At 53.8% G+C, this 17,656-nt stretch overlaps 1 protein-coding gene across 6 annotated transcripts in view; it reads left to right on the top strand.

Annotated features, from left to right (window-relative positions):
• MTMR14 (myotubularin related protein 14) overlaps positions 1-17,620 on the top strand; it is a 43,257-nt gene extending 25,637 nt beyond the window's left edge. For 4 of the 6 annotated variants that reach the window (XM_068558530.1, XM_068558529.1, XM_068558533.1 and 1 more), the window contains 10 exons: positions 115-181; positions 1,405-1,490; positions 1,763-1,839; positions 2,095-2,131; positions 4,557-4,627; positions 5,335-5,393; positions 5,552-5,690; positions 6,384-6,563; positions 13,976-14,131; positions 17,025-17,620. In XM_068558530.1, coding sequence (XP_068414631.1) covers positions 115-181; positions 1,405-1,490; positions 1,763-1,839; positions 2,095-2,131; positions 4,557-4,627; positions 5,335-5,393; positions 5,552-5,690; positions 6,384-6,563; positions 13,976-14,131; positions 17,025-17,205 — 1,053 coding nt within the window. In that variant the 3' untranslated portion in view covers positions 17,206-17,620. The remainder of the gene's footprint in view (positions 1-114; positions 182-1,404; positions 1,491-1,762; positions 1,840-2,094; positions 2,132-4,556; positions 4,628-5,334; positions 5,394-5,551; positions 5,691-6,383; positions 6,564-13,975; positions 14,132-17,024) is intronic. The other 2 variants (XM_068558532.1, XM_068558531.1) reach the window with 1 other exon arrangement.
• The last annotated feature ends 36 nt before the right edge of the window (positions 17,621-17,656 follow it).

The following is a 17,656-nucleotide window of genomic DNA, read 5'->3' as shown; positions in this document are numbered from 1 at the left end:
GGGGTACTTGTTTCCCCAGAATAACTCATAGCATTTTATTTTAAAAATGCTTTAAATTCCCATTCTGAGTTAAACACCTATTCATAGAATCCTTTTATTTTTCTTCTCCAACAGAGTTGGGATCTGGTGCAACAAACACAAAACTACCTGAAACTGCTGCTTTCCATAATTAACAGTGACGGTGAGTCTGCCTCTGCCTGCCTCAAGCCATAGGATCTTCTGGGTGTTCCCAGGTCTTGACGTCGCGAATGTGTGTTTATTGGGGCCTCTTGCTCTATGGGAGAAGGATTTGGGGATTCCCTTGTCATTGGCAGATTTATTCCATGCCCCAAATTATGAACTAGTTACCATCTGAACCACATTCAGCTGGCCTTTGAGCTTTCAGCATCAGCCTTTTGCTGATGTGTTTCTGCGCTGGGTCAGCTGGCCTTTGAGCTTTGAGCATCAGCCTTTTGTGTGGGGCTTCAGTGGCCTCTTTTGGTTCAGAAAGGTGAGAGAAAGTCAGTCCTGGCCTCTTCTTGGGCACACACAAGAGCCCCTGGAGGGCCTGTTCTCTAGAGGGTACTCCAGCCAGTTTGACTGTTTTGATTGGATGAGCCCATCGTGCTCAGTGTCCTAGGGCGGTCTGACTCTGGTTCCTCCATACCAGTCAGGACCTGTGTGGGGTTGCACTTGCTTGAACAAATGGAAATGTATTCGTTTATATAACCAAGAAGGCCCAAGAGCAGAGCCAGGTGCCAAATACCACAAAGAATCTCTCCTTGTCTCATACCCACTGTTTTTTTTTTTTTTTTTTTAATTATTTATTTTTATTTATTTATTTATATATGGCTGTGCTGGGTCTTCGTTTCTGTGCGAGGGCTTTCTCTAGTTGTGGCGAGCGGGGGCCACTCCTCATCGCGGTGCGCGGGCCTCTCACTGTCGCGGCCTCTCGTTGCGGAGCACAGGCTCCAGACGCGCAGGCTCAGTAATTGTGGCTCACGGGCCCAGCTGCTCCGCGGCATGTGGGACCCTCCCAGACCAGGGCTCGAACCCGTGTCCCCTGCATTGGCAGGCAGATTCTCAACCACTGCGCCACCAGGGAAGCCCTCATACCCACTGTTTAGTTAGCTTCATGGCTGGCAATCGTTCCGGACTTGTTTCCTGCCATCTTAACCCCTCCAGAAGAGGGAGACGGCCTCTGTCCCAGAGCTCCCGCTCATTGCCTCAGTTTGGATCCAGTGCCCATCCTTGAACCAGTCACTGTGGCCAGGTTGGCAGAAACATCACGTGCCTGCCCCTGGAGCTAGGCCGTGGTTCTGGGGTGGCCTGGCTCTCACCCCAGGCCAGGGCGGTGGCACATCCCCTTCTCATCAGCCCGTGTTTGCTTCTCTCCTGGGCCTCCCGTTCCATGTTCCTGTGTAGATGACAGCGGACTGCTGGTACACTGTATCTCAGGCTGGGACCGGACGCCCCTCTTCATCTCTCTCCTGCGCCTTTCCTTGTGGGCTGTGAGTATGGACGGGCTGAGCCGTGGGGTCAGGGAGCATTCAGAGGCCCTTCCAAGATGTACTCTCTATGAGCGCTAGGACTGTTTCCAGAAAGCAGAGAGGCTTCGGAGCGAGGGACCTCACGTGTCCAGAGCAGGTGTCGTGTTTAACCCCGCTCCGGGGGCTGTCAGGCAGCCTGGTTGTCACGGGGGCGGGGGTTGTGACTCAGCCCCCGAGGCCAGGAGGGGCCGTCATGGGGAGGCTTCTTTCTGATCTGGGCGCGTCTCCTCCAGGACGGGCTCATCCACGCATCCCTGAAGCCCGCTGAGATCCTCTACCTAACGGTAGCCTACGACTGGTTCCTCTTCGGGTGAGCCTTCGGGAACTGTCGGGCTATGGGGTCCTCCGGTGCTTGGGAACCGCCTTTTTGTGTGCGTGGGTGTGGTGGCCCCTGTGACAGGGTTGAAGGCGAAGACGGTCCCACCCCCTTGGGAAGAGAGAAGGTGTGGTCGGGCCCACCTGAGGCTGAGGTGCCAAGGCCATGGGCTGTCCCTGTGCCTCTGGTCCCCCTTCATCCTCGTGTCTGGGAGCTGCTCGCTCTGACCTCCTCGCCTTCTTGTTTCAGGCACATGTTGGTAGATCGACTCAGCAAAGGAGAGGAGGTGGGTTCTGCTCACGGTCCGCGAGCACACGTCAGGGCTCCGCGAGCTCGGGCTCTTTTACCCCCAGGAGGGACAGGGTGATGGTCTGTTTGGTGTCCACACTTTGGGGGCGGTTCCTTGCCTGGGGTGTGCTGGGATCAGGCAGCGTGGCAGGAAAAGCACTGGCACAGCAGCCCCGTTCTGAGCCTCAGTCTCCCTCTCTCGCGGAGAGAACACTTACCTGTGACCTTCGTGTGTCAGTCCTCTTCCCCCGCTTCTGTGCCAGCCTTCTTATGGGTGACCTTGTTTTCTGCACTCTGGAACCAATTTACAAGTCCTTTCCTGTGCCCCTCATCCTTACAGCTAAAGCCAGAAGCTCTTCCCTGTCCTCCCTTGTCTCATCACACCCACTCGGCAGCTTTTAAGCCCCAGGGCCTTCCGTGCAAGCAGGGTCCTGCCAGCTCCTCACCACCAGACCAGTCCCGGCCAGCGGGCTGTGGGTCCCCTTCCTGTCCGGGCGCTGTCCCTCCTTCCTCCTCTCTGCTCTGTCCACGCCTTATCCTTTTAGCTACTCTTTTCAGTCTTTGGCTCTTCGGTACTCTTGTTTTCAGCCTGTTTTCCCTGCACACAGACCTGGAGTCAGACCTGAGTGTGAACCCCAGTTGTGCCACTTACTACCTGGGTGACCTTGGGTAATGTGATTAACCTTGAGTCTCCCGGTGTTGATTCTGCTGCCTCACAAAGAGAATGAGTCCAGATGCCCAGCGTGGGAGCTGCACGCAGTGTTGGCTCCCCCCCCCCATTTTCCTGAGGCATCTTTCTCACCCTTCTGAAGCTGCCTCTTCTGGGCATCTTATCTTGTGCATTCTTCTCTTGTTCCTCCCTCTCAGCTGCTCCTCTCTCCTTCTAAATCTCTTCTTTTGAGCACTGATCGCACCTGCCAGGACTGCAGAGCTCATAAGCCTGTTCCTCAGAGGCCTCCATGAACTCTGTCAGAGGCAGTGACTTCGGCACTGAAATCCGCACGTAAAGCCCCTTTGCAGCCTCTCATTCTGAGATTTGCTGGAGCTGGCGCTCCAGTACCTGCTGTCCCCCATGCTGTCTCCCCATCCCCAGAGCAGGCCAGATTCCACCTTCAGAGACGGGGCAGGGGATGCGGCTGAGCCCAGTGGATTCTGGATTCAAACCCTGGCCACGTCTCAACATAAACAAGAGGGTCTTCTCAGCTGGGAGGGTTGGCGGGGTGTGGGCTTTTCTCTTAGCCCTCCCTTCCTTCCCGCACACACTCAAAACTCTGATACTTTAAAAACATGCAAAAAGCTGGGGCCTGTTAAACAGCTCCGTACCCCTCCTTTGCCTTTGAGGCTCTCAGAGCACATTAGCATATTAAAGACTAAAAAATCTGTGGTGAAGACACCTATTTAATTTTATGTAACGGGGACTTCCCTGGCTGTCCAGTGGTTAGGACTCTGTGCTCAGGACTCCGTGCTTTCACTGCCGAGGGTCCAGGTTCAATCCCTGGTCGGGAAACTAAAATCCCACAAGCTGTGCGGGGCGGCCAAAAAAAAAAAAAAGTTATGTAACAAAGTTTTCATACTGGCCTGACCTAGGCACCCTCCCTCCTCTTTTATTTTTTGAGGAGACCTTACGGGGCTCTGGGATACCCTGTGGGTATTTTTCCAAGTGAGGGGTTGATGGACCACACCTTTCAGAATCAACTGCAGAGACTATGCATTGTGTGCACTTCACAGAGGCCCATTGGACCGGGGCACTGGCTGGAAGGGAGAAGAGAGAATTTGCTCACGGAGCTGGGGATGCGGATGCGGGGTCAGAGCTCAGGAGCCTCCTCCGGCTTTTGCCCGCCTCGGTCTTCGTCCTGCCCCTTACAGTTTCTGAACAGTGCAGGCTGTGGGCCAGGCAGTGGCTGCCCCCACCCCTGGTTCTCCTGAACCACTGTTTCCGGGTATTTCTTCTACAAAATCTGATCTCTTGCCCTTGCATTGTGTTCCTGCTGTGTCCACTAATCTTCTTGCCCCGAAATTCTCTCCCAGCTGTCCTTCCCTGTTAGCCTCTCTCCCTGAGGTTCTTAGGAGAGGCTGAGGGGGAGAAGCAGCTGTTCTCTTCATCCTTTTCAGTAGCTTGAGAATGTGTGTGTTCAATTTGAAGATGGTGTGAAACGTCACTGGCTTACCCTTTTGCGTTCTCCGGAAGGAAACGCCCTTCCTTCCTTGCCCCACCCCAGGCACGCCTGCCCGACCTCCTAAGCCTTCCCTACTGCCCGTACTGTTTCTACACCAGAATATCCAGCAGGGTCCCCAAAGCAGGGCTGCTGTCCATCAGGGGTTGACCAGGGTCACTGGTTGCCCTCTCCTGGGAGTTCTGCCACCTAGATTCATCTCCCTGGAGACTGCTATCTTCTCATGTGTGCTGCTTTTTGGTCTCTCAGATTTTCTTCTTCTGCTTCAATTTTTTGAAGCATATCATCTCTGAGGAGTACTCTGCTCTGAAGATACAGAGGTAAGGAGAGGCCTGCTCTCACTGGGAGCAAGGTGCTCCGGGAAGGGCCGCGCTAGGGCAGGGGGGTTCTTGCTTGCTGCCTTATCCCTGCCCTGTTTCCCTGCATGCTTGGCAGGCTGGCTTCCTGTCCCTGCCTTCACTTTGAGGGCAGGTAGGGGTACCTGGGGAGGGCCAGTGGCTGAAGAGGCTCATCTTGTGACTAGGAGAGCAGGGCTCGTTGCTGCAGGGAAAAGCCAGCCCAAGGATAGGGGGACTCCCAGCTCCCCATGCCACCGCCATGGCAGAAGATTCTCCTGCCTGAGCTGATGGCTTCCTTCCCTGCGCTGCTGCAGAGGGGTGTCTGCACAGCCCACCGCCACAGAGCAGAGTCTGCTTCCAGCCCGGCAAACACAGGGGTCTTGCCTGGTAATTGCTTTAGGACCCCTGTGAGAGTTGGTGTCTTTGCTTGCTTTCCAAGTCCAAGCTTTCCAAATCCAAGCTCCTAGTGTGCTGGACCAGACTTGAACTCTGAGGGCCACACTGACAGGGAGGCGGCAGGCTTTGCTGGCCTCCCAGAAGTGGGCCTGGCCTTTCTGCAGCAGTTTAGGTAGGACCTGTGTCCATGAGTTTCCAGTGAGTTGGAGCTTCTTTCCCAGGTGGGCAGCATGTGGGGGACATGGGAGACTTCAGCCCAATCTGGAATTCACTGTCCTGGCTTCTGTTTACAGGAGGAAGAGTTTGCCAGCCCGGGATGCAGGCTTCACTGTGGAAGATATCTGCATGCTGAGTGAGTCATGGGCCCCAGCAGACTTTCTCTGTATATCTTTCTGACTCTAGACCACATAGGGACTGTTTGTTCTAGAAACTTCTCTTCTGTGTGGAAGAGGTGGGGGACCCCTAGCAGGAGAAGATAATGTGCTGACTGATGGCACTGGCTTCTTTCAGGGCGGAAGGATCGTGGCAGCACCACCAGCCTTGGCAGTGACTTCTCTCTGGTCATGGAGAGCTCCCCAGGAGCCGCCGGGAGCTTCACCTATGAGACCGTGGAGCTGGTCCCTGCAGGAGCACAGACTCAGGCAGCTTGGTGAGGGCCAGGCTGGAACTAAGCTTGCTAACAGCTGTGAGCCAGGGCTCCAACTCCAGGGAGCCCCAGGAACAAAGGGGCCCCCGACAGCAGGCCTGAGAGCTGAGCTCCATGCCCTGCTGTCTCTACTGGGCCTCAGAGGCCAGCCATCTGGTTGGTGGGGGGCACTGCGGGATGAAGGAGGAAGCTGCAGGGCTGGGAAGACAGGGTCGGGTGAGGGGCGCTGGTGCTAAAGGGACTTCCTGGGGGTGCTCCCTTGTATCATTTGCCTGGGAGGTGGGGGGCCAGCTTAGAAAAAGAAAAAAGGGGTGAGTACAAAATAATGATTAGGAATTGGGAGCTTGTTGAGGGTCAGCTCCTTTGAGAATCAGATGACCTTCCCCCTGGACAAAGGGCTCAATATTTTGTATAACATTAGCAGGGAAGGTCAGTTACTAAAGTGTTAGTTAAGAATCTGTTTTCCAGCGTGTGCACTGAGGCCAGCAGGCCAGTTTTGTTCAGACGTCACAGTCCCTGTGTGAAGACCCAGCCCTCGCTGCCCATGGCCGAGCCCAAGGGGGTGCTGAAGTATGCCCACTCCCATGTGGCATTTTTCCAGTGCAAGTAAAAAGTGGGCCCTGAGATTTAGTACAAGTGGGCAGAGGGTTTGCCCGAGGTGGCCCCTTAGCCAGCAGCCCTATCTTTCCGCTGCAGGAGGAAGAGCCACTCATCCTCTCCACAGAGTGTGCTCTGGAACCGGCCGCAGCTCTCAGAGGACCGCCTGCCTTCCCACCAGGGGCTGGTGGAAGCCAAGTCCTCCAGCTCCTCGTCCTCGAACCATTCTGACAACTTTTTCAGGCTGGGTAGCAGTCCCCTGGAGGTCCCCAAGCCCAGGTGAGGACCTCCCAAGTCCTAATGGTGGGGTGGCTAGCCCTTGCCTGTTAATAAGGCTGGAGCGTGGGGTTCCAGGGCATGCGGCCTGGCGGGCAGTGTACCCAGGAGGCCAGAGGGGATCGACAAGCTTGCAGGCTCGCGCACTGTTTGGAGGATGGGTTAATGTTTGGATACAGAGCAGGAGCTGGTTCGCAGAGTGGTTTGAGACTCCCCCTTCCCAGAGCCCTGGCAGATGGGTATCCAGAAGGTATAGTAGTTGTGATGTGATGGGCAGGAAGTTGGGGCTGCCCCTCCCCGTCGCCTTTGCCAGGTCTCAGCCCCCCCTGTGGACCTCACATTCTGATTAAAGAGATGGCGCGAGATCCTCCGAGGTGCTTCTGGCTCTCCCATTCCTCGTCTGGATGGGTGGGGCCCTGAAGAGGACAGACGGTAGGGAGCTAGTCTAGATGTGTGTGGCTGGGGCAACCCTCGCAGGCCTGCACATCTGGAAAGGGAGCAGCTCAGCCAGGATGGAGAGGTGTGGCTGGAGTGTGCCGCAGAACTGATGTTCCCTTGGTGAGGTTAAAGCTGAGCGCTGGCCAGGGGCTTAGGATTGAGGGATGGCCTGGCATCTGGGGGAGGCATTTGCTAGCTGACCCCTTAACACTCCTTCCATGTCATACAGCCAGGGAAGGAGTCCTGTGAATTACTTTGTTTTCTAAGGCCTTGAGAACGTCTGGCCCTTCTGAAGAGAACAAAGACTTTGTGTGCGACTTAAGAGGTCCTTAATAAATTCCAGGGAGAAAAGACATTTAGCAGAACGATCGTGAGCGTTGAAGTCCACTCCAGATTCAAGCCCAGCCCTGTTGGATACTGCTCCAGAATTTCAGGTCTTTCCTTGTGGCAGGCATGTTACCAAGGAGGAAGCTGAACCCAAAGGTCACAAGCTTATCACAAGGAAAACCCTGAAACCTTGGGAACTCTCCTCCCATCACCGTCCTCTGGTTTTTCCTTTCTGGGCAAAAGCAAGCAATGGAGGAAGGTGGGGAAAAGCACCCTCCCCACACAGGCTGAGCGGATCAGCTCTGGGTGAGTAGGAGCTGCACTGTCCAGAGGGGTCCTGTGTGCTCACCTCTGAAGGTGAGTCCTTCAACTCGGAGCACTGCCGTGTCCGTCAGCGCTGTAGCTGAGTCTGTTAAATAAAGGCCACAACCCCTCTGTCCCCACGGGTCTGGTGGAGGCAGCTGCGCGGAGATGGTGCCGAGCAGACAAGCCCACGTGCCGTGCTCATCCGCATCCTCTGTGCCACCGCGCTTGTCTGTGCAGCTTGCCTCAGGGCCGCTGTGGGCCTGCCGCGGCACCGCGTGACCCTTGCTCTTCTGGGCTGGAGCTCTTGCTCCTCGTCCCTGCCTCCTTTTCTGCCTGTGCAGCATTGCTGGACAACTGGGAAGGAAAACAGGAGATTCCTCCTGTCCCCTGGGTCCTCCCTGGTCTTAACTGTCCAACTGTTGGGGGCTCCCCCACTGAGGCAACACCCCATCACACACCTTAGCTTTTTATCATTCCCTTCTTCCTGACAAAAGATCCGAGTTCCGATCTTGTGGTCATTTCCCTCGGTCTCGCCAGTGGTTATCTACCTGCACTGGGGGCTCAGATGCTTATGGCTGGTGCAGGATGGTCCAGGAGGCTGAGGAGGTTTGGGGGTGTCCTCCTGATCTCACGGCCCTGTGAGCTGGGGCCTGGTGAAGGAGGCTGGAATAACTGGACCAAAATGGGGTGCCTTGGAAAGGCGTGGGGTGGACTGCTGTGAGGTGTTTGATGGCTCTGCTGGTTTATTCTGGGAGTGCCTGCTTGTAGCCAGGCTGGGCTGGCCAGGTGACGAGGTTCTGGATTGGCTGCTTGTTTGCCAGAGGATTTGAAAGACTACTTTATTCGGATCTGGAGCATTCTAATTATAATTACATATTTCCATTAACATTAAAATTAATTTAGTCTCTCTTATCTTAAAGTGCCTGAGGGATCCTGTCATTAGCTTTCCTGCTTCTCTTAGGTAACAACAGCCAATCAGCTTTTTAGTGCAGCAGAGGGAACTGTGTGGAAAGAAACCCTTTATTTACTAAAGCTATCTGTGACGGCTGAAATTCCCCTTACAATGTGAATTCTCTGCGTTTCCTATGCTCCACATTCCCAAGTTCTACAAGCATATCTCTTTTAAGGTAGGACTTCCCTGTGAAAAGAATTGGTGTAGCTTTGTTCAAAGTTAAGAAGTAGGTGTCGGATTCAGAAGAAAGTTCTGTGGGGTGCTGACTCTTATCCAGTCCCAACCCCGTACCCTTCACTGGCAAGACTGGTGGCTCTTGCGCATCGTTAGCTGCTACTGCAGCAGCTTCTAATTGAGTTGCGTTTCTGGACCATTGTTAAATCTCTCATCATCTGTAGGGCTGGGGACTGGGAAGAGGCAGGACCAGTGCTCACATGCCTCTCCGAGCCCTGGTCAGTAAAGTGCCCAGCTCCGTGTGTAGTCTTGGTCTCTGCTCCAGAGTCAGACATCTTTAGGGATGGGGGTTGCTAGCATAGCACTGTCCGTGCCTGAGGAGGGATGGCGCTACCACTGAGCCCAGCTGGAAGCCAAGCTGCCTGAAGAGCACATGAACTTGGCTGAGGGACATCCAGCGGCCTGGTTGGTTAGCTAAGTGACAACATAGGCGCCAACTCTGCTGCCCAGATAGCTTCTCTTTCCCCATCCTTCACCACCTACTAACTGCTTGTTATGAGCAATGAGCTCTGTCCCCGGCTATGTTTAACGAGGCAGAGAAACCGGATTGCTTTCTGTAACACGTAGGGTTCCTGTCTTAACGTTTGATGTGTTCTCCCATGGGGCCACAGCTCCAGACCAGCGATGAGCGGTGAGAAGCCTAAAGGCATTGCCAGCTTGAGACCCATAAGAGAAAACTTGGAGCCCCAAAAGACTTCTCCTTGGGCTGCTGCAGGAAAGCACAGGTCTCTGGTTCACACAAACACACACACCGCACACACAGACACACAGACACACACACACACATACCCCAATGCCTGAAGTCCAGGCTGAGGGAAACTGATGACTTTTCAAATCTGATGAATCTTGTCCTAGCCGTTTCCGAAGTCACTTGTTCCGTGGGGTCAGGCCCTTGTTGAACGGAAGGATTCTTCCCTAAGGCCCCATTCCTGGAGGTGTTCACTTGGGCAGAGGCTGTGGGACCATCACCTGGAGGCTTGGTAGTGGTGGGGGTAGGTACAGATTAGGTGACATTCAGGCTCTCTGAAAGGCTAGGATTCTGGGTCTTGGCTCAAATGTTCGTTCCCTGCATGACTTCAGACATGTCACTTGATAGCTTTGGGTTTCTTTTTTTTTTAATCAGAGACTTAAATGGGCAACTAACTGCCCAGGTCCTTCCTAGCTGTGAACCTTCAAGCCCTCTCTGTGAGCTGTCAGATCAGGTGCTTTTAGATGCAAATAACAGAAAATCCATCTCAAAAGAGTTTAAACAATAAAGGAAAACTATTGGTTTACATTGGAAAAATGCAGCCTTCAAGCACAGCTTCATCAAGGTTCCAACTCCGTTTCCCTATGGTCCTTTCTCCTTGCCTCTTTCTACATGCTAGCTTTGTCTTCTGGCCAGCTTCCCTAATGGTGGCCAGCTACTCCGTGTGCTTCCTTTCTCACATCCAGGGATCACGTGAAGGCCTCTTTTCCAACCATAGATCAGAAACTCTGTGCTTTATTCCAGTTGGAAGTTATGTGTGCATCCCTGAGCCAATCCCTGAGGCCTCCACCGTCCCTTATCAGGAAGGAAGATCAGTGTACTGTGCGGCTTGCGTGGGTTTTGGTCAGCCTGGGTTTCAATCCCAGCTTTGCCACTTGTAGCTGTGTGACTTGGAAAAAACACTTCCCTTCTGAGCTCAGTCTTTTTTATCCCGTCTTTAAAGTGGGAGTAATGATCCTGGTCTCCATAAGTTTGGGTTTAAGTGAGATAATGGAGCAAAGTACCTGGCATATAGTAATACTCATCTTTTCCATGAGTACTGGAAATGCTCAGTAAACTGTAGTTGTGGTTAAGATCTGTCCTTATCAGTCTCATTTCTGAAGGACTATGGGCTGTGTCAGGGCACTGGGCAGCTAGGTAAAAGGCCAGATCAGGTACCTCAGGCCAGACCTCTTTCTCCTCGCCTCAGCTGTGTGGCTTGGGCCAGCTCTGCTTGTGTGGGTACTCCTGTAACCCCTTCCAAAAGGACCAGCTAAAACACACTTGCCTGAGCTGGCCCACAGCAGGGGTCTGGTAGGTGTGGGGCAAGGTGAGGCGGTTCAGCTCTGTTGGTGCTGTGAAGAGGGGCTTAGGCCATACCCATCTAAGGGAGTGAAATGTTGCCAAGAAGCCAGCCTCCTGGGCAGAGGTCTGGGCCCTGGGGATGTGGAGGGATGACCTTGGAAGCACTGTCAGCTCCACAGTTGTCCAGTTGGAGGGCGGCTTGGCCCCGTGTGCCCTCCAGTCCTGTAGGTAGATCGGTGGAGGTAGATGCTGTGTTTGCACTCGAGTAAGGGTGTAGGGCAGAAGAGCATGGGGGTTTGTTAAGGCTGGTTGCGTTACCTGTGTACCGAGGCTAACTTGAAAGTTTTCCTTCCTTCTTTCACTCGGCAGGTGCAGGTGCTTCCTTCTCATGACTGTTCCCGGTCATCTTTAGGTGCCCCCTCTAGCCAGCTACTCCAGATGTGCACTTGCGAGGACCTCTCTGCTTAGCACAGCCCCTTGCTCTCAAACCCAGGAACACAACGGTTGCTTTGCAACCCTTTCCTTGACAAAAGCCTCAAATACGAAGATTCATTTGGAGCCTGTGTGCTCACTCTTGAAAAAGATGCAAAAGATGGTTGGCTGCTTGCTGAGATTCCTTTGTGACCCCCTGGGATCATGCGCCCTGTTGTTATCTGTGCTGCCTTCTCCATACTACAGCTGTCTCCTGGCTGCTTCAAGCATGGTTCTTGCCTGGGGGTGCTACCTGCTGGACACGGGAAGTACAGGGAAGGGACTAGCCTAGGAGACCAAGAGCCCTTGCTGGGAACCTCTCTGTAACCATATTCCATCTGTCATTTTCCCATTGGAAGTGTGAGTCTCTGATAGCCCTGGGGAGTGGGGTTAGGAGCATAAGAAACCCCCATGTTCCCTGCCCCTTAAGTCCCTCATCCTACCCAGCCTCCTCTGCTTCACATTACTTTCATTCCCTCAACACTCTGCTGTTTAGCAATTATTTTCCCGAAAACTGGAAAAGAAGCTCTACCTTACCTTAAAGTTTGAGCAAGAGGTGAGATTTGTGGAGCCAGGCTGCCCCTCAAGAGGGGTTGCATTGACTGAAGACTCCGGCATGACCCAGAGGAAGCACAGGGCAGGCACCACACGGTGGCGTGTAGCTTGCTCTTGCATGTAGGCAGCTGTCTCTGATTTACAGACAGTTAAGGATCACCAGAGATACAGTGTCTGGCCTGAACCCTACCAAGTTTCTCCACGTAGGAAGAAGGAAGCCCTGCTTTGTCAGTCACTAGGGCTTCCACCAGGTAGCAGACCACGGCCTGTCCTCATCCCCAGTGCTGCTGTCATACACCTTCCAGAGTAGAGCAGGAGCAATGAATATGGCAAGTCTCTATGTTGCAGGGGGGCTCCGATTCATGGCGGCTTTAACGTAGAAAGCTAGCTGTTTTCCCTGGTCTCAAGGTGTTTCTGTTGTACAACAAATCTGTAATCAATCTTGGCTTTAAAGATCTCTTCTTGCACTCTCTAGCCGTGGAACCTTGGGCAAGTGTCCTTACCTGTCCGGGCTGCCATTTCCCTGCCTCTAAGAAGGAGATGATTTACGATCAGCAGAGATGCAGCGCTGGCCAGAGCTGCACTCAGCTTGGCAACTACTTGAGGATAAGGCTGGCCTGGGGACCCAGGGGGACTGTCATCTCAGTCTAGGAGCCCTTGACTCCAGCTAACTGGGTGGGCCAAGGTCAATTAATTTTTCAGTTTCCCACCCCCTGTACCACTATTCACGCTCCTGCTCTGTTTCTGGGTCCCTACAGGAGCACCTTCTGCTATTCTTGAATTAAAGAACAAAGGGTCAAGCATCAAAGATGATGCACCTCTGGGGATTGGGACCTGGGGTAGCTGATGGAAGGGCCTCGTTTGATGTTTCCCTATCTCCTCCCTTCCTCCCCCACCAGCTGGGCTACTGTCCAGAGACAGCAGAGAAAGCTGGGCTGTGAGCGGGGAGGTGGTGGCAGTGGTAGGTTCCCAATACAGCCTTCCTCTCCCCGCACCCCCCAAACCTCTGTTTGAAAAAGGCCTGATGAAGTTGTCAAGTTGGCTGCCTGATTCATTCCTTCCCTCTGGGCATAGCCAGTGAGTTTGCTGGGTTGTTGCTTGTGAATACAAACTTTGGCTCCTGGAAGGCGCTGCAGAGGAGGAGGGCGGGGCTCAGGGCTCCCGTCAACTTCCTCTTCCATCTAGGTCACCGCCCGCACCATCCCCAAGAGGCTTGTTCTCCCATCTCTACCATAGGACCTCGGTGGCCCTGGGTTCTGCATTGCCACTCTGCCAATCTACATGCCAGGGAGTGTGGGGTGATCCTGCCTCCCAGGTTCCTGGGGCATTCAGCTTTGCTCCCTTCCTTTTGGTGCTGTTGAGATTTTACTTGCTTTGTCAGCCAGAGCAGGCATGCCCTGATCCCAGGCTTTGGTTGCTGGCTCACCTTAGTCACCATGCTTTGCTCTTGTTCTTTTGCTCCTGTAAGTCTTTGCATGATGCATTGTCCTCACAGCTGAGCCTGCCTTATGGTCTATTTTTTTTTTTTTAATAAATTTATTTTATCTTATTTATTTATTTTTGGCTGCGTTGGGTCTTTGTTGCTGTGCGCAGGCTTTCTCTAGTTGCGGCGAGCGGGGGCTACTCTTCATTGCGGTGCTCAGGCTTCTTATTGCAGTGGCCTCTCTCGCTGCGGAGCACAGGCCCCAGGCACGTGGGCCCCAGCAGTCGTGGCACGCAGGCCCAGCAGCTGTGGCTCGTGGGCTCCAGAGCTCAGGCTCAGCAGCTGCGGTGCATGGGCCCAGCTGCTCCACGGCATGTGGGATCCTCCCGGACCAGGGCTCGAACCCGTGGCCCCTGCATTGGCAGGCAGATTCTTAACCACTGCGCCACCAGGGAAGTCCCTGCCTTGTGGTTTTTACTTTTCTTTCTTGGTCATAACCTGTCCAGCTGTTTTTGTACTTTTGGAGAAAATGGTTGACTTTACAGATGCTCTACCAACAGACCCTTGTGGCCCGGTCCCAGGGCCACCATAGCCTCCCCGCCCCGCTCCTCCAGGGCCTCCCCTGTCAGGCATATGACTGACCACATCATCTCCCCTCTCTCTCCTCTCTGCCCCAGATCAGTGGACCATCCCCTGCCCGGATCCTCTCTCTCCACAGACTTTGGCAGCTGGCAGATGGTAACAGGCTGTGGCAGTATTCAGGAACGGGCTGCCCTGCACACAGACTCCTCTCTCCCTTTCAGCTTCCCGGATGAGCTCCCTAACAATTGTCTGTAAGTGTCTTGCTTGAGAAGACAGGATGCCCCGCCCCCCGCCCTGCCCGTATCAAAAGCTGGTGAGCCACTGAGTGCTGGCTAGGAATGAGGCGGCAGCAGCAGGCCCCAGGGAGCTGGCCTGGGTTCCCTAGCCCTCCCGAGTGTCTCAGCTAAGTATGCCTCACTGCTCCTGGACCCTGAGGTATGGAGGAGGCCTGATGGACTGCTCAGGAAGTGCGTTGGAGTGTGTTCACTCTCCCCGGCCTCTAAAACCCATCCGTGGGTCTCTTGGGGCACACACCCTTAGGGAAAGCTGGCTGGACTCTAGCTATAAAAGATTCTATTTCTGTCCAAGGCTTTGCCTGACATGAGAACCCTTTGAAAGCAGAACAGTGGAGTAGTGAAAGTAGGTGTATGGTGGAGACCGGAGCCAGAACGGAGCTGGGTTAGCCCGAGGGCTGTGCTCCCAAGCAGAACCGAGGGTTCCTTGCTGTCACCTCCCCCCTTTTGTCATCTGCTTTTGTCTCTGGTCAGGAAGGAAAATTGGACAGGGATGCCCATCCAAAGCCCAAGCCTGTAAAATCCTCTCCCTCCAAAGCTCCAGTGCTGGACTTCCAGTTCTAGCAGAGCAGCTGCCTCTCTGGCTGCCGCCTGCCCCCTGCCTGCACTGCTGTTTCACGGATGTCAGGCGGGGAGAGCCTCCGGTGGCCTGGGGAGCAGGATCTGCTTCTGGTCTGTGGTTGCCTAAGGGCCTTCCCCTCCCCACCGGGTGCTGGGTGTTCATCACCACCACCAGAATCCAGTTCATACCCTCCCATGCTGACAGGTTGGAGGCAAGTTGCCCTTGGGAGTCGAGAAGGATTCCTGCTGAGGGCAAGCAGGGGCCAGACCTTGGGATTCCTAGATGGTGCTCACAGGCCCTGGCCCCGCAGCTAGGGAGTAGCCCAAGGACTTCAGGGGCCACTGGTGCCTGGTACAGCCTTCTCTATAGCCAGGCCCTTAAGCCAGAAACAAGATCTCTTAGATTTTTGAGGATTAAAGAAATAGTTGTCTGCACCTTTCTGTAGGCTCTTTCTACTTCAACCAGAGAGCCTAAGAGCCATCTCTGGAGGAAGCAGAGACATCTCTGCCCCTGCTTAATAGCACCCCTCACTTACCTGGTATTAGCCAGTGAAACGGGCAGCTGTAGCCCCAGATCCTACAATTTATGCCTTGGGTAGCTCTCTGTGCTCCCAGCCAACCCTCAGGTTAGGGGTGGTTCCCAGAGGAGGGCTAGGTTCTCCGTGATCCCATGGCCTCCAAGATTGCAGGATGGGCGTGGGGTCAGGGTTGATTCCTGGTGAGGTCACATAGTATGTGGGTTCACTGCTTAGGCTTTGGCGTCAGAGGAATTTAATCCAAATCCTAGCTGTTATGTTTACTAGCTCTGGGGACTTCCCTGGCGGTCCAGTGGTTAAGACTCTGCACTTCTACTGCAGGGGGGTACGGGTTCAATCCCTGGTTGGGGAACTAAGATCCCGCATGCCACATGGCCAAAAAAAACAAAAAAACAAAAAAACCAATATGTTTACCAGCTCTGTCTTGGGATTTCAGCCTTGACTTCTCTGAACCTGCTAGCTCATCTCTTGAGAGGGAATGGCACTATGGTAGCTCCAGTCTCTGCCTGCCGTATGTCCTCAAGTGGATCACGTACCCTCTCTGGGCTCCAGTTATCTTGTTTCTAAATAGGTTGTGATCTCTCCCCTTTCGGCCTCCTAAAAATAGGGGGCCATGAGAATGCATACATATGGACCTTTAGATATTCCCTGTGAATATGAACTACTATCTGTATCTCTCCTGGTTATATGCTCTCAGGAAAAGCTAAAGAAGCACTCATGGTCTCCAGCCTATGTAAAACCTAATTAGGAAGTAAAGAAAATCTGGGGCCACGTATCTCCCCCACATGCCAAGAGAGACTTCGGAGTTGTTCATGGTATTGCAGGAATCCAGTATCAGCCCCATTTTCTTAGTGCTGCTGCTAGAGCTATTTGACTTTCCTTCGCCCTACAACCTGCTTCTGCTGCTGCTGCTTCTTCTCTCACTCTCACTCTCTCACTCTCTCTCACACACACACACCCCCACTCCCACCAATCTATTTTCCCTGGGTCTGTTCTCTCCATACTTACCCCTGGACACTCACTTACCCCATATCTCCATGTGCTACCCCAGGCCCTAGGTGCAAGTCATTTGGGCCTGGGAACTGGGGATATTGCTGCTGCTTCTAACAAATTTGCAGGAGGGGATACCCAGTGATTGGTCTCTTAGGGGAAATTTTGGAGTGAGTTAGTGGTCAGGGCTGGTCTTGGTGCTTAGGTGGATGGGAACGTGAGGGCTCATCTCATGTGGGTCTGTGACCTTTCCTCGAATTCTGTGTCCCTCCTACCCCTAGACTTCGTGTAACTTTGAGTCCAGAGGTTGGGCATGGCTGGTTATCTCAGGCCTTTTCTATTAAAGACTCTTCAAGTCATCAAACAGCCTTATGTGGAATTCACACTTGTTGTTCCCCTTCTTGACTTGTGATAAGTGCCTGTAGAGGCCAGGGAAGGAAAAGCAGATAGAATGAGAAAAGAAATCCTGCTGGAAAAGCCAGCACCTTCCTAGCTGTGTACCCGGGGAATGCAGTGACTGAAGGTGAGGACTCTGGCCTCTCCAGGTAGGAACAGCAGCCTGAGAGCTGAGAGAGAGTTTAAGAGAGGAACAGGGCCACATATTTGGGGCCTGAACCACAAGGGTAGTATGGCCACGGGGCAGATGCTGGCCTTCTACTGAGGAATGCAGAAGGATAGGCAGTGTGGCGTAAGGAAGAGAATGTTGGATCCTGCCCCAGGGTAATGCATTCATTCTCTCTCTTTCCCTCCCTCCCTCCGCACAGGCTTACAGCCCTGAGTGAACGGGAGACTCGGCTACAGGAGGTGCGCTCAGCCTTCTTGGCTGCCTACAGCAGCACAGTGGGGCTTCGGGCAGCAGCCCCCAGTCCCTCTGGTGCCATCGGCCTGCTGGAGCAGTTTGTCCGCGGTGTTGGACTCCGGGGCACCAGCAGCAGCACCTTATGAAGCAGCCAGCTCATGACAGCTTCCTGCTCCTCTCTCACCTGAGCCCTAAGCGGAATCAAAGCCGTGCCCAGCCAAGGGGTGCTTCAAGGTGGGGGGAAATCTCCCCTTCTCCATCATGCACATGGCAGCCCCAAGGCTGAGCAGGGCCAAGGACGGGGTTCTCCCCCACCCCAGCTTCCTGACTGGTGTCCGCCACCCTACTTGTCACTGCCTCCCACCCACCTTAGTCTTTGCCAGGATTCCTGTCAACTCTCAGAACTATGTGGGGTTTCCCTGGGGCCTTGTGGAGGCCGAGACTTCACAAAAGACCCCCACTTTCCATTCTCGTCTCCTGGGGAGGAGGGGTCACCCGCACTGAGAATGAGGCAGTTTGACACAGATCACAAAATGAAATCAAAGCCTTTTTGAACAGCTACTCTATCGCATTATCATTTGGCTCCTGTCTTTGTGG

Source organism: Eschrichtius robustus, chromosome 12 (genome assembly GCF_028021215.1).
Source record: "Eschrichtius robustus isolate mEscRob2 chromosome 12, mEscRob2.pri, whole genome shotgun sequence".
NCBI classification, from domain to species: Eukaryota; Metazoa; Chordata; class Mammalia; order Artiodactyla; family Eschrichtiidae; genus Eschrichtius; species Eschrichtius robustus.
This window is presented reverse-complemented; position numbering and strand designations above follow the sequence as displayed.